The sequence below is a fragment of the Schistosoma haematobium genome, chromosome 3, assembly GCF_000699445.3.
Source record: "Schistosoma haematobium chromosome 3, whole genome shotgun sequence".
Classification (NCBI taxonomy): Eukaryota; Metazoa; Platyhelminthes; class Trematoda; order Strigeidida; family Schistosomatidae; genus Schistosoma; species Schistosoma haematobium.
The window spans coordinates 23709935-23726654 of NC_067198.1; the positions used below are offsets into that span (position 1 = coordinate 23709935).

The 16720-nt window shown below is 39.3% G+C and overlaps 1 protein-coding gene across 3 annotated transcripts in view; it reads right to left on the reverse strand.

Annotated features, from left to right (window-relative positions):
• Nucleotides 1–13874, reverse strand: part of CRAMP1 (Protein cramped-like) — a 43271-nt gene extending 29397 nt beyond the window's left edge. For 2 of the 3 annotated variants that reach the window (XM_051213337.1, XM_051213336.1), the window contains exons 1-6: nt 13488–13874; nt 9644–9998; nt 9530–9603; nt 8963–9383; nt 2459–2507; nt 651–736 (exon numbers count right to left, since the gene is read on the reverse strand). In XM_051213337.1, coding sequence (XP_051069304.1) covers nt 651–736; nt 2459–2507; nt 8963–9383; nt 9530–9603; nt 9644–9905 — 892 coding nt within the window. In that variant the 5' untranslated portion in view covers nt 9906–9998; nt 13488–13874. Of the gene's footprint in view, nt 1–650; nt 737–1330; nt 1438–2458; nt 2508–8962; nt 9384–9529; nt 9604–9643; nt 9999–13487 lie in introns of all 3 variants that reach the window. The other variant, XM_051213333.1, reaches the window with a different exon arrangement.
• Nucleotides 13875–16720: the final 2846 nt, after the last annotated feature.

Genomic DNA, 16720 nt, shown 5'->3' on the forward strand with positions numbered 1-16720 from the left:
ACGTAACACATATATTTTTTCTACATTCAAGAGTGATACGGAGCAGATTAGTGAGTTAATTGACTTTGAATTCTGCCCAATGTGTATGGGCTGGAAAAACGCAAGTAACACATGAGTTATATATAAGTAATGAACCTTCGGTTAGCTCCTTACTTTTTAATTCTTATGGCTCAAAAAGGAAATTTGTAGAGAGCTATGAAATTGTTAAGGATAATTTTTTTCTGATCACTCGTCTGAGAGAACTCAGAATAGCTTAAATGATAGTTGACGGTCACGTCGCTATATAATCAGTCGTACAACTTTGCTTTAGAGACAAATATTTATTGCTTCTGACTATATCACTTCCTAACAATCAATTTGATGAAGTGTGGCTTTGTCATGACGTAATCAGTTAGCTGAAATCAATGCTACGACTTGCAGTAAATCCAGAACTAAGTATCAAGAACACAAATATTAATCTGAGTCAAATCAAATAGGATCATGAATTACCGTGTTGTCCGTTCAGATAAAATAAGAAGCGTAGTTAGCCTGAAACACTCAAATATAATAAAAAAGCTAGGAACAAAGATGCCATAAAAATGCTTTTTAATAATTACAGGTCTATTAAATTAAAAATCTTATGTATGTATAATTATGAAGTACCACCATACCAGAGATGTTATTCAATTGCTTCAAAGCAGGACAAACAGGAGTACGTAACAAAAAACGCCGCCCATTGTGTTTGATTACAGTGGTACTGAAACAAAGAAACATATGAAAAGACGAAAAATACTATTTATTGGAGAAATATAAATATTTACAATAAGTACAAGTATTATTATTTAAATTCATTGTCTCCTTACTACGCGTTTAAACTTACGAATAACTTCTTGCGATAAACAATATAAATATTAGAGTACACAATTCCATACTTACAAAGACTAAACCAACCACTCACAAATTAAACAAAATAATGTAATAAAAATAATAGAATGAAGTGTTGCCAAGATCCTTACAAGTGGTGAGCGTAATGACTTATATTCAAGGTCTACTTATTTATGAAAAACTAACAAGAATAGTTTATCAAAAACGATCAAGTTTCAACCATCAAGTAGTGAACAGAATCAGACACCATATTTCATACCAAAAAAAGTAAAGCCAAAGTACTCATACACGGAAAATTTATTCGTCTTATTAAGAGCATCAAAATGATAAAACTATATCATGTTTGTAATAAATCGACTGAAATCTTTCTCTATTTCAAAATAAGTCAGAAATAATAACACACAGGAAATATGATAAAAATGAAAAACAGCAGTCAAAATTTGTATAGATTCAAGTAACATCTTACCACAAGTTCAAGCAACCAAACGAATTCACATACAAGGCCTTCAGCAATATCCGTTTATTGATAAGCACTGCTGAGAACGTTCTAGTAAGGTATAATTTCACATTGGCCTTAAAACAAAGCACATTAACCATTTTGAAATTGTGGTATTACTGAGGTCCAAATTTAAGATGGATTAAATATTTTTTAAGCAAACCTCATATAAATACACCAGTTAGGATAGTGTTATGCCCAAACAATAATTAGTGGGTTTTTATAACATCTAAATTTGGAACGTTTACTGATGTCCAAAATTTATGAATTCCTAATAGGTTGATCTATTCTTTTAGAAGAATTCATAAGAGCAAAAGTTGATCTTTTGCTAGAATGTGTTCAGGTTGCCACTCGAAAGAGTCACGCTGAGTCGTAGACACCATCTTTCTCGATAGCATGTTTCAAGAATTAGTTATACAAAAGAAAACAACAGTTGTAAGTCCGCTAAACTTGCGGCTAAAATGGTTCCAACTGAATCTAATTTAATGAAAAGCACTGCAAATGCCACTTCAGTTTTTCACTAAAATCAAATTCCCGAGCTGGATTCCAAATAACATCTTCGCGAGAGAGGATATTCTTTTCAAAGCTTGACTTTGTAACTGAGGCTACAGTCTATCGTGTTTGGGAGATTTGTGATACCTTAATCATATTATCTCAATCAACAGATACAACAACTTGCTATGTAGCGTTGTTCTGGAAACCATCTCTATGATGACCTTTCTGTTTTACTACCGGGGATAATTCGAACGTAGTCTTAACGAATTTCAGGAAATAAGTAGCACCTGAATGTCTCAAGTGAACCTCACGTGGACCTGGCTCAGACATCTGGACCAAATTAAACCATATTTTTTAATGTGAAGGTAAGAACGACAGAAAAGGATAGATAACAAATCATTTAAATACACTAATAAAGCTCATATATTTGTAAGGAGGATATATTATTTACTCTTAAATTCAGACAGGATATCTCATTCAACAGATGACAAGGTAAGGAACTGTGAGATTACGCCACACCAGCTGTGGATAAAAATAAGCTAAGTTCAAAATAATACAAACAAATTGTTTTTTATTACAAAGCAGTGAGCAAAAATCACACACCCACAATGAACCAATTCGTTTAATTTTTCTCCCAATCGGTGGTCCAATGCTAAAATGACAAATGGAAAAAAAATTAGAAACTGGGGTGAAAATGAACCTGGTATTGTTAGAGGGAGAGAATGGAAAAGCAACTTAATGTAAGTTGCTTCTGCCGAGAAGTGAATAAATAACCAAATTAAATTAGCAAGTTTAAATAGCACGCAGGAATGGAACGGAATATAAAGTATGATCGAAAACAGATCTGATTACAGTAATATCAAATTATTTCGGTTCAAGTGATACTGTGTGAAATAAACTCGTGTATTTGAGTGTATTCTAGTAGATGTGAAGAATGTGAAATTTTTAATGTGGAAAAAATAGTTAAACTTATGTGTTAATAGTCTAAATGGAATTAAATGTGATTGTTTGAATAAACGGTTCAAGCTGGATGAACAGTCGACTCTTCAGAGAGCAGAGTTTACAACTATATGAAAAGCTTCAGCTACTTGCCTTTATTCATAGTTGGAGAAACCTTTTGAATCCATTTAATACTTTGATACCGATTTGATGGTTGTTGCAAATGGTATGTACTTCAACTGCTGGCTTGATTTGAAGATCTTTCAGTTATACATGATTGGCAAGAGTCAGGATTTCGCGAGAACACTCTAATATACAAGACATCACAACTGACACAACCTAATCTGTAGGCATAATTCTGGTGAGGCGTTAAAAAGGATCTCTTCCTTTATTAGAAATAAATAAATTCAAAGTCTTAGTTGTTTCATAAAACGCTTCAATTCTGTGTAATTTAAAGGTCTGTCGAATTTTTTGTTGTACCGTGGTATAGTGAAACTAAAGTACCAAATCATAATAGTCCGATTAACATATTATTATAATTCAATAACATCTTTTCGTTTTAGTATAGTTTTAATAATATTCACAGGAAAATTATTAGATTATGAGACAGTTCTATTTCTTTATTCTGCGTTTGGTAGCTCTTCTGAGTAAATTCAGATTCAGAAAAAATTTGCACTAAATGGATGAATATAGTTGAATTCATTGTACCAGTTTCAATGTGTTGGTTTTCAGAAGACGGGTAAATCTGCACTCATATTAGAATCCTTTTTAATCAGACGGTTTAAAAACGATAGTTCGTTAGGTTCATTTTCCCTTTAGAAAGTAAATTCAACGTGATGTGGGGAAGCAATTATCGGTTTAGGGAATTTTTAAAAGGTATTTTTAATGATGACAAATGTGTCAACCTATTTGTTGATGACGATACTGTTATACTATATTTATCAGCTTTGGTAACTACTATTGCTCAGTAAACTGCAGCCTTGAGTAGATTATAACCTGTTTATGGCTGATCCCAACTAAGGCATAATCATTGCCGAAGTACTAACTGACGCCTACCCTCTGGAACTCAAGCTTGGACTTAGATTGACCACATCACGACTAGCTACCGTTGTAGTTGTATACAGCACTATCATTACCCTTAAAGTTCCTGTCTAGATTCTGACCAAGCCCCTTTGTTTACGTCAATCTTGTCCTACGTTTTAGTGTCCAACACATTTGTCGTCCTAAACTCATTGATATCAACAAATTGACTGCAACTTCCGTTGCAGCCAAATATCACACCAAAATGGGTTAATGACTAACCGTCAAAATGTTGAAAAGTACAGATGACAACTGGGTGCATTACCATATCATGGGAACGGAAAGTAAATTCGCTTGAGGTTTACGAAACGTCCCAATTATAAGTGATGGGTTTTTACAAAGTTACGTCAGTTTGCTCTGGGCAGCTGCAAGTTTAGTGGTCAATGTAGGTTCTTGCCTAAACAGGACTGAGAAACTTGATAACTGATCTATCCAACGAGGTGAAAGTCTGTAGGAAGCTCCAACTCCCAAAGAACCACAAATCACTAGTTTCTTTGATCAGTTGGACACTATTGTACTCCGGGACTGTCTACTGAACAAGACTGTGCCTGGGAAGCTTATTAACAAGTTGGAGTCTCTAGAAAAACACCTCAGGCAGAATGAGGGCATGCAGACCCCTCTCTACATCGTTCCCTTTAAGTAAATGCCCTGGTATGGCCGAGAGTAGGGTGGGCCCGCCCTCCCTCTCGAAATACTCTCACATGACCACGCGTATACAGCCTCTGCCAAGGAAGTCCTACTCATTGCCTTCTCGTGGCGGGGGTGTTGTTTACGAAAATGAGAGGACGAAAAGCGAATGTCCGGTCCTTTAACCGGATCCCAAACCAATGGTGCACATGGGCTGGCTCCAGTATCTTGCGGGAACAAATGGCGTATGAACCAATCGTTGGTCACCGGCTACCATGGGACTGCATCTCCTCACGATGTCCCACTGTCTTGTGGGTCAGACCCTTAGGTCAGAGGCTCGGGGTGTGGCCCCCTAATAAAACCGCCTGCTTCGGTCTGGGCACCCTGGCAGTATCACAACCCACACACACATATGATTAAATGTCGATACTTATGGAGAATACTTGTATTGCTTCGATTAACAATCAAACTATTCACATTATTATTTTTTTTACGTCATTTATTCAGTGTGGCGCATATATATTTGGTGCCCTCTTGTACCAATATTTATGTGTTCAAATAAAATAAAAATAAATGGGTTGCAAAGAGTCACCCAGTCTTACCATTCCTAATCTGAACCTGTAACCTGAAGAAAGACATGTCGATCTTGAGTATGGGAATGACAGTCCTATTGTACGATGGTACAGAAGTTATCCGATTCGTACTCAACAAGTTGGCACGTACTTTTCATCTTCTAAATCCAATGCACTTTTACAAGAATGGAAGGAACCTGCGCCTAAACGCACTCTTAATAGTAAGTAGCTAGAAGTAGTAGGAAAGTTTGTGTATTTAGGAAGGTTTATAAGTGCTGGTAGTGGTGATGGTGGCGTGACCAATAAAACCAATTTATGCACAGTAATAGCTAGAGTGGATCGTCTTTGGTATTGTTGTGCTATTATTCTGGCTGTAAAAGTTCCAGTTTATGACACGTCAGTGAGAGTGGTTTTGCTCCGTACTTGTAAAACCTGGCCTTCCTGAGTTGAGATGTTAGGCTACTCTCCGAGTTCCATCATCGTTGTCGCCCGAGGATTGCTGAGATTCAGAGTCAACACCATCTTACCAATATGGAGGTTCGGTAACGTGTGTTTGGGCAGTGAAGATAACTCGGTTGGTGTCACATTCTTGAAATACTGACTGGTCGCTTGGATATATGATACGAATGTCACCCAAGAGGATTGCACACCATGAATTGTTTGCCGATAATAATAATATCTAGAGAGGTGATTAGTATTTGACATGGTGTCGGGGTATGAAAGAATTATGAGCAGGGCTGGCTTCTGTCGATCTTTCATGAGTTTTTGGTTGAGGTCCTAAAAATAGTGCAACACAGTGGCTTGAGACGCTATCAGACATGGTTCAGAATAGAATCCAGTGGTGGTATCACTATACTTTTCTTATACATAAACTTCACTAAATTGAAAAGTTCTTCTTTGCCCTATTTTTCAACAGAACTACTGCTTTCTTGTTTTCTTAATCTCATTCACATACTTTCATTAACTTTTTCTATCCCATTCACTTCCCTCCTCCTGTATCTTTAAAATTTCACTTTTTTATTATGTGGCGTATATTTATTTTGATACCTCTTGATATGACGGGATTAAAAACAAAATTACACTCATTTACTCATTCTGATTTCTGTCCGACATTGCTTCCGTTTCAATTCAGTGTAATGATTACTCAGCGTAGTATTTATTTTGTTTTCCAGTGTGATACTTCATTCGGTAAAACATTAATTTATTTCAGTGTGCCGTTTATCCAAAATATGATATTCGTGTATTTGTTGAAGTTAGAGATTAGCACCGTTGGATGTCCGCCCAGTGGTCTAGGGGTTAAGCATTCGCACGTCAGACCGAATGTCCTGGGATCAACTCCCGCGTGCGGGATCGTGGGTGCGCACTGTTGAGGAATCCCATACTAAGAAGAAACGGCCGTTCACTGCTTCCAGGTTTTCTATGGTAGTCTAGCTTTAATCGACTCATGAATTCAACAATTAAATGATATTCTTGTGTTGAATTAATATGAAATATGTTCAGCAAGACACGTAGCATGTGATTTGTTTTAAATGGGTATTTTTCATAAATGTGATTTCATCTTAATGAATGATCAAAACGGTGTACAATCAATATATAAATTAGTGTATTTTAGACTACATTAGTCGTGTTTTGGGGTTAATAAATATCCAGTCTTGATATTCCTACTTCGCGTTGTGAAAAATGCAGAGTTTCTCGCTTTACAAGTATGAGTAATATGCGATTCCGACATAACAATTACCGACGACCAGACATAACACCCCTTCGCACTAACATTTACTTTTAAACAAATGGATGAAAATGTCCTTTCGTAAAGAACGTAGGGTTCTTAATTCCTCTTTCGAAAGATCTTAAGGAAGGCATTTTTGCGGAAATGCAAGGTTTTTTAAATACCCTAGATGAGCCGCTTTCCATGTAGTTGTTCGAGAATGGTTTTGTAGTTGGAGCGACTTCTATAACATTGAGAGTCTTTCTACGTAAATTAAAAGTTAATCCATGGTTATCTAAAATTTCATCTGGAATATTATGAGCAACTCTTAGATAAGTAGGACTAATTTTTGTTGTTGGGTTTCTCTTTTTCGTCTTTCCTTATTCCACTTTAACCTATTATCCAGTTTGCCAGGAGTTCGACAAATCTAAATAATAATTCCCCCTTTCATTGAAAAGACCAAAAATAAAATTCTGTAATTTTGTAAAAATCAAATAGTTTATTAGATTCACTGTATATAATCCATTAATATAGTAGCTAACCTAATTAATAAATGTATGAACTTATGACACACCTTGATAACTAATAACGAACACATTAGAAGTGGCGAATTCTGCTGATGGCGAATGACTAATAACTTCATTTTCTCTTAGCTTATTATTATTATTATTATTATTATTATTATTATTATTATTATTCTGAGTCAGAAGCCCAATTCTTGAGTGAGAAATCTGTGAGATTTTTAAGAGGACAGTGATCATGAGTAAACGTGGCTCTTTTCTTTAGAGAAAGCGTAATAACTTAGTAAACGTAAACAGAGAGATATGCAAATGGAGACGTTAAAACGAAGGAAAATGATGAGAAGGAAACTGAAATCTGAATTCACACATCCAAGAACCAAATTAATTAAAGCAATTATGATCACATGAAGTGGCAAACTATCTAAAATCTGTTTGTTAGATGGAGTTAAGGACAAGAAATATTAAGGCTGATAAGAAAAACAATCCAACTAAAGCACTAAACCTAAGTTTTATATAGAATTACTGAATTTATCAGTCAGTCATCAACGTAGAGGCTGTCAGAGTTGTGTGTTGGCCCGAGTAACTATAACACATTAGGAATACGAGATGAAAGTAACAAGACAAACTAAAAAGGATCGCAGTAATGAAGTAACAATGACAATGAGAATCGCCAACTTTATAATTGGGATCAAATGAATAGTATAAATTGTGGCTGTGGACGTTAAGTGATATGGTCCTAACCACTGATAACGGTACAAATCCATTCAGTTTTTATTTTACCCTAAATATTGAACATGGTTTTTACTTTATGGCGTTTCATATGCCTTCTTTTAAACATAATAATATGTCACTCGTTTTGTTGATCGACAAACTTTAGTGTAACTTGAAATGACTAACTAATATATAATATTATTTGTTGTTATTTATTTAAACACATAAAAATTGGTACTAGGAGGCACCAAATATATATGCGCCACACAAATCATTCGATTTGTGTGAGGGCCGGGATACTGCCAGGGTGCACAGACCGAAGCAGGCGGTTTTATTAGGGGCCACACCCCGAGCCTCTGACCTAAGGGTCTGACCCACAAGACAGTGGGACATCGTGAGGAGATGCAGTCCCATGGTAGCCGGTGACCAACGATTGGTTCATACGCCATTTGTTCCCGCAAGATACTGGAGCCAGCCCATGTGCACCATTGGTTTGGGATCCGGTTAAAGGACCGGACATTCGCTTTTCGTCCTCTCATTTTCGTAAACAACACCCCCGCCACGAGAAGGCAATGAGTAGGACTTCCTTGGCAGAGGCTGTATACGCGTAGCCGTGTGAGAGCATTTCGAGAGGGAGGGCGGGCCCACCCCACTCTCAGCCATACCAGGGCATTTGGGGGTGGGGCCTTTACATTGGTTTTGTAACATTGTGATTCGATGATGTATTCAAAGTTATTAACATGACCCTAAGATTTATCCAATTTTCGGATCGATGTCTCATTGTTTTGCACTTTTAAACACAGTAGGGAGCTATATTCCTTACTTATTAGAGCAACAAAAACCGAAAATGAAAAAACATAACCATGATTAAATCCAAACCAAAGTTATTCATTACCGTAAGTAGAGATAAAAAGAGACGAAAGCATATTATTGCTACAAACTTATTACTTACGTTTCTTAATGCGTGTACGCAGCACAGAATAATTGACAATTGCATAAACTTCCCTAACATGTTGTGGGACCTCTTCGGGAAATTTAGTGTAACGACGTACTTTATGCCAAGTTTGTTGATAAAAGAAACGAACTTGTTCACGAGTCCGACCACCACAAGGTGTATTTAAATCAGAACTACCGGTACAGGGTGTGCTCATTCCAACACTAGGTTGAGTAATGTTGCTTGGGCACGGAGCGCTTAAATTAGATGGGATGAGGGCAGATGATAAACTGTTTGAAGAGACAAAATTATTTCCAGAGTGCAAACTATTCAAAGTTAGTTCAATATTGCCACTTGATGACCCAGTTTGGTGATCGATTGATGTACGATGTCCACGAGACCGAACGAAACGTGTGATTTCACTGAAGTTACGCCCGTACTATATGTTAAGGAACGAATAGGAAATATTATCACACAATATTCAAGGTAAACATGAAGAGTAATTAGTTACGAAAATATTAACCATGATACATAAAATGGTAAACAGGAAAAACGAGAAGACAAAGTGTAAAACAATTAACGTACCATTCTCACGGCCTGGAAAAATAGACGTCTATCATCAGGTGACCAAGTTCCGCGTAACAATCTCGGAGCATTTTCTAAATGCAAGAAGTGTTAGCAAACCACCGAAAAACTAACCAGAACGAGTTTTGTGTGGTTTATCGTCTACTGAGATCTTTACATAATCGCATAGTGTCTGACCACTTGTTCCAGATGCACTATAAAAGTTGTTTACATTACAACCGCCCTCAGCAGATTCATATATTCCAGGAGAAATTAACTGGTTTGGTGTGTTTCCTACTAAATGTCCACTCGAAGGGCAAAGTACACGCGCATGATGTCGAGCTTTAACAATCGCAGCAATATTTGGAGCTTCCATTTCTGCACTACGCGTCTTCATACCGTTCCAATGGTTCTGGATGGAATAGAAGCTTTTGCTTAACGGGCCTCCATATCTAGTAGCGAAGGATCACTGATGACGCTGGATAGGAACCTAGGAATATTAACGACAAAAGAGGAAAGAGAAATTGGTAAATCACAGTAAGATATGATCCTTAGTCCTTAAGAACATGTCAAGTATCCTCTCAAAGGACTCCTGGTAAGTCACTTGGACTATCTCAGCCGGCAGCAAATTCTAGTATCTGACTACTCTTAATGAACAGAAAATGTGTCTACAGTCCCTTCTGCTGAGTTGTGTCTACGGTTTCTGAGTATTACCCCTTAGGTTTGTGTTGGAGTTAAACTTAGGTAGGTATTTAAGGGGATGCCTAGAGGCGTTAAGGATGCTATGAGCCATTAGGTCACCTGTAAGACGCCTGCACTCTAACGGGTAAAGGTTTAATGATTGGAAGCGCTCTTCATAAGACCTTAATTTGAGCCCCCGAACTGATTTCGTGGATATGCTCTAGAATGTCTTTATCCTTTTGGAGTGAGGGAGAAAATACTACGTTTCCGTACTCTACATGGGGACGAATGAAACCGTTGAAGACTATGTGGAAAGTTCTTGCGTCGAACTGGCCGAAAATGCGCTTAAACGTTACCAGTGCAAGGTTTACTCGAAAGGTATTTTTGTCAAAGTTGGCGTAAGACTTCAAATGGTAGGGTACCAGTACTCCTAAATCTTTTCCAACTTGTGATACCTTTAGAGGGCAACCGCCTAAGTTGTAGCTGTAGTCTGCAATATGTCTCAGGTGGACTACTTTACACTTTGAAGTGTTAACGATAAGTCCGTTATCATCTGCCAACCCCGAAGTCCAGTCAGATCCTTCTGAAGTTCCGGTTTATCCACCAATTCAGCGCTCAGGTCCACTTCTGAATGTTTTATGGAGTTGCTGGTGAGGCTTTCATCAATATAGTTGGCGTGGGCCGGTTGAAATGTTTGAGGGTACTGTACTGCCAGAAAGTCAGTGGCGTCACTGTCTTTGGTGGTCGGGCTATTAGGACCTCGCATTTGGGAAACTCCAGTTCCAACTGCATGACGGAATAAGCTTTTCGAATTGGAGACAAATTCATCGATAAGCTTTATCTGGTACTGAAATCTGTCTTCTTTTATTGCCATTGTGCATATATTGCTTACCTGTTTGAATTGCCTGTATGCGCTGTTGTTATCAGTTTGTTTGTATTCCGCCCAGCAGTACCTTTCGCGGCTTAGAAAACGAAGAGTGCGGTTCTTGATGATTGTAGGTTGCTTGTAGATTTTGGTGACCATTTGCGGAACAGACTGCTTTGTAGCACATAAGATCGTGTGCAGTAAGAAATCCCAATGAGCATCCACATCAAGTTGGTGAACTTCACAGCCCACCTGCTGTAAATTGTCCTGTAAGGCTGACACATTCAACCGTTTGAAATTCCAGTGCCTGTTGTCGGTAGGATGTCTTAGCTCAGTTTTGCTGATAAAACTGAAGGCTATGATGGCATGATCGCTTTTCCCCAAAAGAGCCAGGATTGAGAGGTTGTCAATTAGGAATTCTTCGTTTGTAAATACCCAGTCTAAGCGTGACAGTCTCTGGCTGTTTCTTCAACGAATTGCCGACTTCACATTTTCGAATAATCCCAGATCTTAAATGAGGTTGAAAAACCGAGCTTCAGTAGAGTTTGCACCTCCAACGTACGTATGTTCCACTGAGTGGTAAACAATTTTTCTGAGCACCATGCGGATTCATCAAGATTGATAAACTCTTAGTTGTGCACTTGATGCACCTCCAGGCAAGATTGCAGGTAAAAGGCTACTCCACCCCCAACTCCTGTTTTTTTTGTCAATGGGAAACATCCTGGGTATTACTAGCTCCTGAACCGTGAATTGGGGAGATATCCATGTTTCATATATTCCTATCAGATGAGTATCATTGGCATTACTGAGTTCACGCAGCTCATTCATTTTACTCAGTAAACTCGCGGTGTTCATATATAAGCAGTTTATGCTCTCAATTTGAAACGCGTGAGCTTCCTCGCCCTGTTTACCTGCATGAGCCTTATATGAATGGACAGGTAACCTACCTACACAGGGCTTTTCGAGCTGGCAGCTCCTGTCCTTTCCACTTTTTTTTTCGTGGTCATGACAGTCTACAAGTGGAATAGTCAGCTCCAATTTGCTTTTGTGTTTGATCCTGGCATCTTGTGACTTGTCTGGATGCATATGGATTCCAGTTGGCAACCGGCGCATAAGCACGAAGTGCTTCAAGAGTTGCAGCCGCCATATAGGAGGATGGGAAGGTTATCTTCATTATCAAGGGTCTAGAACCCTTGTCCCTCTTCTCTAGTCTTACCACTTGTTGAGTCAATATGTTTTTAAGCTTCAAGGACTGCTTGATTAATCTCCATTCCCAAACAGCAGAGTTCCTATTTCCTGACACTCCTTGTACAATCGCGAAAAAACGTCTCGCGATATTCCTTAGGAATGTTCCTGATGAGATTGCGCTCAGGCAGTATTCTTAAATTCCCATTTGATTTCAGTAAGTGACTAGCCAGTAAGACATCCTCTAAGTCGGCAGCGTTAGAGAGCGTTACACGAAATAGTCTTGGGTGATTTATGATGCTTGGAGTTCTTTCCCAAAGTGAGCCATGTGACCGTCGGAGGCTCTATTTTGGGACGTTCGGGCTTCCTGTTTAACTCTTCCCAAAGCATCCTGTCATTTTCGTCTTTCAGACTGAAGGGAAGGTCAGAGCTGTCTTTACAATTCATGATTATGAGATAATCGACGCGAATTGTGATCGTTTTCCAGGTTTTCGAATAAGCGTGTTAGTTAAAGCACGTTTCATATTCATATGCTCCTTCCTGACTAGATGGACAGTCTTAGGGGTAGACTCCACGGTCATATCACCAGTTGATTCCAGCACAATGCCTGAGATGTTCTGCCTTATGGACAGTGACACATGGGCCTTATTAACTAAGTTAACGGGGTTCTAATCACCTGCAGAGTTTTTGGGACAACCGTCGAATTCAGGGATCCTATGCTGGGAGACCCAAGTTTGCTGAGGGAGTCTAGTGCCGTTGATTTTACGATGGTGATGATCTTCAGCATGTCCGAAGAGACTATAATTTGTGGACGAACCAATCACGGATGAGATGACAAGCCTCAGATTTTGGCACGAAATTCATTCATCCATTTGGCTGAATAGCGTTTTGGCACTATAGTTGATGTCAGTTCGTGATGAAAAACCTACGTCTAGCTCCTAACTTTGACTATCAACTGTAAATCATAATTCTAATTCTTCACACTGGTTTATAACTATAATTAGGTAGACATTCAAAGTCACTGTAACGTCGATCAAAGGTCGTCCATAAATTATGGTTTCACCCAATTGTTTAATAGATCCTAGAAAAAGTCTACAACCGTAAAGTAAAAACAGTATGCTTAAAACGGACAAAAACGGGTGGTACAAAAGATCAGGATTTACTAAGACGAGCCTCGACGTGTAAAACCGAAGCAAAACCACAGACAACTATTAACTTGGACAAAACTCAAAAAGAAGAGTAGTCTACCGAACATTGAGCTCAGGACAGATTCTTTGAATCAAACTTTGTACTTCTGTTGCGTAAGGACAGCAAACCTTTGGGAAATGCAAATAATTATAGACTTCTCGTTAATAAAGCGCGCGCGTCACGATCCAATTCGAATAGTTTAAATAGTTCTGGATGGATTGGAAGATTTTGCTTAACAGGCCTCCGTATCTAGTGGCGAAGGTTCACGGATGCCGCCGGGTAGGAGCCTAGGAATATTAACGACAAAACAGGAAGGAGGTATTGATAAATCATAATGTAGCGGTAAATAGATCCCCGAAATAAATAGCTCTGTAAGTCTTCGACATCGGGTGCTGACCACATTAGTTGTAATGGACTCACCTAGCTGAAGGCTCTTGGTCATGCATCCGCACCAGATCACGAGTGAGAATGCCGTGCTCAACAACCCCTGCAGTCGCTAGCCAGTCTAGATTAGCCGATCCTCGATATATTGATAGCCTATCAAATATATCTTCGAACCTCCTCTCCTCTGTCTTTTGATTTCACTTGATAGGTACGATTCATATTAGGTGTTACTGGTTAAAGCGTTCTCGAACTCGGAATACCTGTGGCATCTTCATTGGTGAGCCCAACGTTATCTGGTACACTAAATTGCAAACTATGAGTCTGTTCCTTTTTGAGATTTTATATATCATTGCATTAGTTTAATTTTTTATACATCGTGATATCTTTTATCTGTGTTTTTGACATATATATATTTTTCACTCGTTCATTCTCGTACTTGATATTTCACCATGACTGAACAGACACCCAAGGTACTTAAGTTAAAGACTATGTCCCCACCTTCGTTCCAACTAATGCCCTTCTGGCCAGACAACATCGAAACCAGTTTCTGATACGCAGAAGCCGACCTCTCCGAGCACTATGTGAATGGCACACGTGCACAATTCCTCGCTGTAGTCAAGGCACTACCACGCAAATTCAACAGGTACGTAATACCTAGTATGCTTACTAGTGATGTTTCAGATCCTTACGAAACAATTAAACGACCTATCCTTAAACGCGGAGGTCTAACCGGTCGACAAGGGTTAAACCGACTCCTTAATAACATCGAACTGCAACACATTTCTGCGACAGACATGTTGCAAAGAACGAGAGAGGTTATCGGTCAAATAACTCTCGATGATGGCCTATTCAAACAACTTTTCTTATCCAAACTTCCTCAACAAATGCAAGCTGTGCTGGTATCGTTTCAAAACAACGCCGTAGACGAGCTGGCTGCATCTGCCGGTCGCATCTTAGAAATCACCAAATCTTCTAACGTCGAGGTTTTTTCAGTCAAAGAAAAGCCTCAAGCGACCCCGAATGACATTACGGAACTATGTCAAACACTGACACGTTATCTGCGATTTTGTAATGACCGTAAACGGCCACACACCCCGCGAAGCATTTCACGTAGGCGATCTGTCTCTAGACCACGAGAGACAAATAACCTGACTGTTGCCGGTATCATAACCAGTATGGAAAGTCTTCCAGAAGTTGCAGAAAACCGTGCAATTTTTCAAAGTCAAAATCAACCAACGCGAAAAACAATTCGGGAAACTTCCAAGTCGGCACGCGTCAACGGCAAAAGTAGCCGGCGAACATAGCCGTCTGCTATGCGTCATAGATGTGATAACGAAAGTTCGCTACTTCGTCGATACTGGCGCAGAAGTTAGAGTTCTTCCAGAGAATTCTAACAACCGGCTTTACGAATCGGATTTAAACCTTTAATCGGCAAACGGAAAGCCTATCGCTACGTATGACGAAAGGTACATTTACCTTAACGTGTGTTTACGCAAACCCACTCACAGGATTTTTGTTGTTACAGATGTTTCTGTGTCAATCATTGGCATGGACCTTCTACAACACTACAATCTAGTCATCGATACGAGCAAACGGAGGCTAGTATACCAAACACCAATTTATCTGTTCGCGTAACTTATTTTCCCGGTTGCAGTTGTCTCCAATCACAATTAAGCACATGATAGACCCATTCTATCAGCCACTACTCGATAAGTATTCTGAGATATACTAACCACAATCGGAATTGCCATGCGTAACCAGCAATGTCACACATCACATCACGACTCAAGGACCACCTGTATTCTCTAAAGCACGCCGACTGGCTCCCGAAAAGCTAAGGTTAGCGACAAACGGACTTGACCACATGATAGACTGAAGTATCATAAGACCGTCAAACAGCTCATGGGCATCTCCTTTTCACATGGTCCCCAAAAAGGACAGCAGCGATTGGCGTCCAACTGGTGACTATCGGCGATTGAATGTGAAAACCATTGTCGATCGTTACCCATTGCTTCACATTCACGATTTGACAGCTACCTTGAAAGGTACAACTGTCTTTTCGAAAATCGACTTGGTAAAAGCGCATAACCAAATCTTTATGGCTACTGACGATATTCTGAAAAGAGCTATCATAACTCCCTTCAGACTACAAATTTTTGTGAATGCCCTTCGGTCTAAGAAACGCTGCACAAACTTTCCAAAGGTTCATAGATGACGTTTTTCGAGGTCTCAACTTCGTACACACGTATGTCGATGACTGTCTAATAGCAAGTCCGGACAGAGAATCGCATCTCCAGCATCTGGATCTTGTTTTCGAACGACTACGAAAACATGGCACTACCGTAAACACTCAGAAATGCCAAATCGGAACAGACTCTTTAGACTTCCTAGGACACTATAGATGCGCAAGGCGTTCGACCCCTTACAACCAAAGTGGTGGCCATTCTGGGTTACCCAAAACCAGTCACCATCAAGCAATTACGCACATTTAAAGGCCTGGTAAGTTTTTATAGACGGTTCGTACCGAAATGCGCGTCACTTATGAAACCGCTAACGGACCAACGTCGTGGAAATGCGCAATCCAGCAATCTGGACGACACCGCGCGAAAAGCGTTCTCCAAAGTTAAGGGACTTTCTCATCCAGGTGTTTATGCAACCATCAAGCTTATAGCAGAACGGTTTGCTGGCCTGGTATGTATTATAACGTGAGGGAGTGTGCATGCTTCTATGTAAGCTGCCAAAAAATCTAAGGCTACTAGAGACAACAAATGTCCCTTAGGCTCATTTAAAACTCCCGATGCTTGTTTCGACCATGTTCATTTGGATTTGGTAGGACCTTCACCAGATTCAAATGGATACTGTTATATTTTAACCCGCGTATACCGTTTCACTCGATGGCCAGAAGCAGT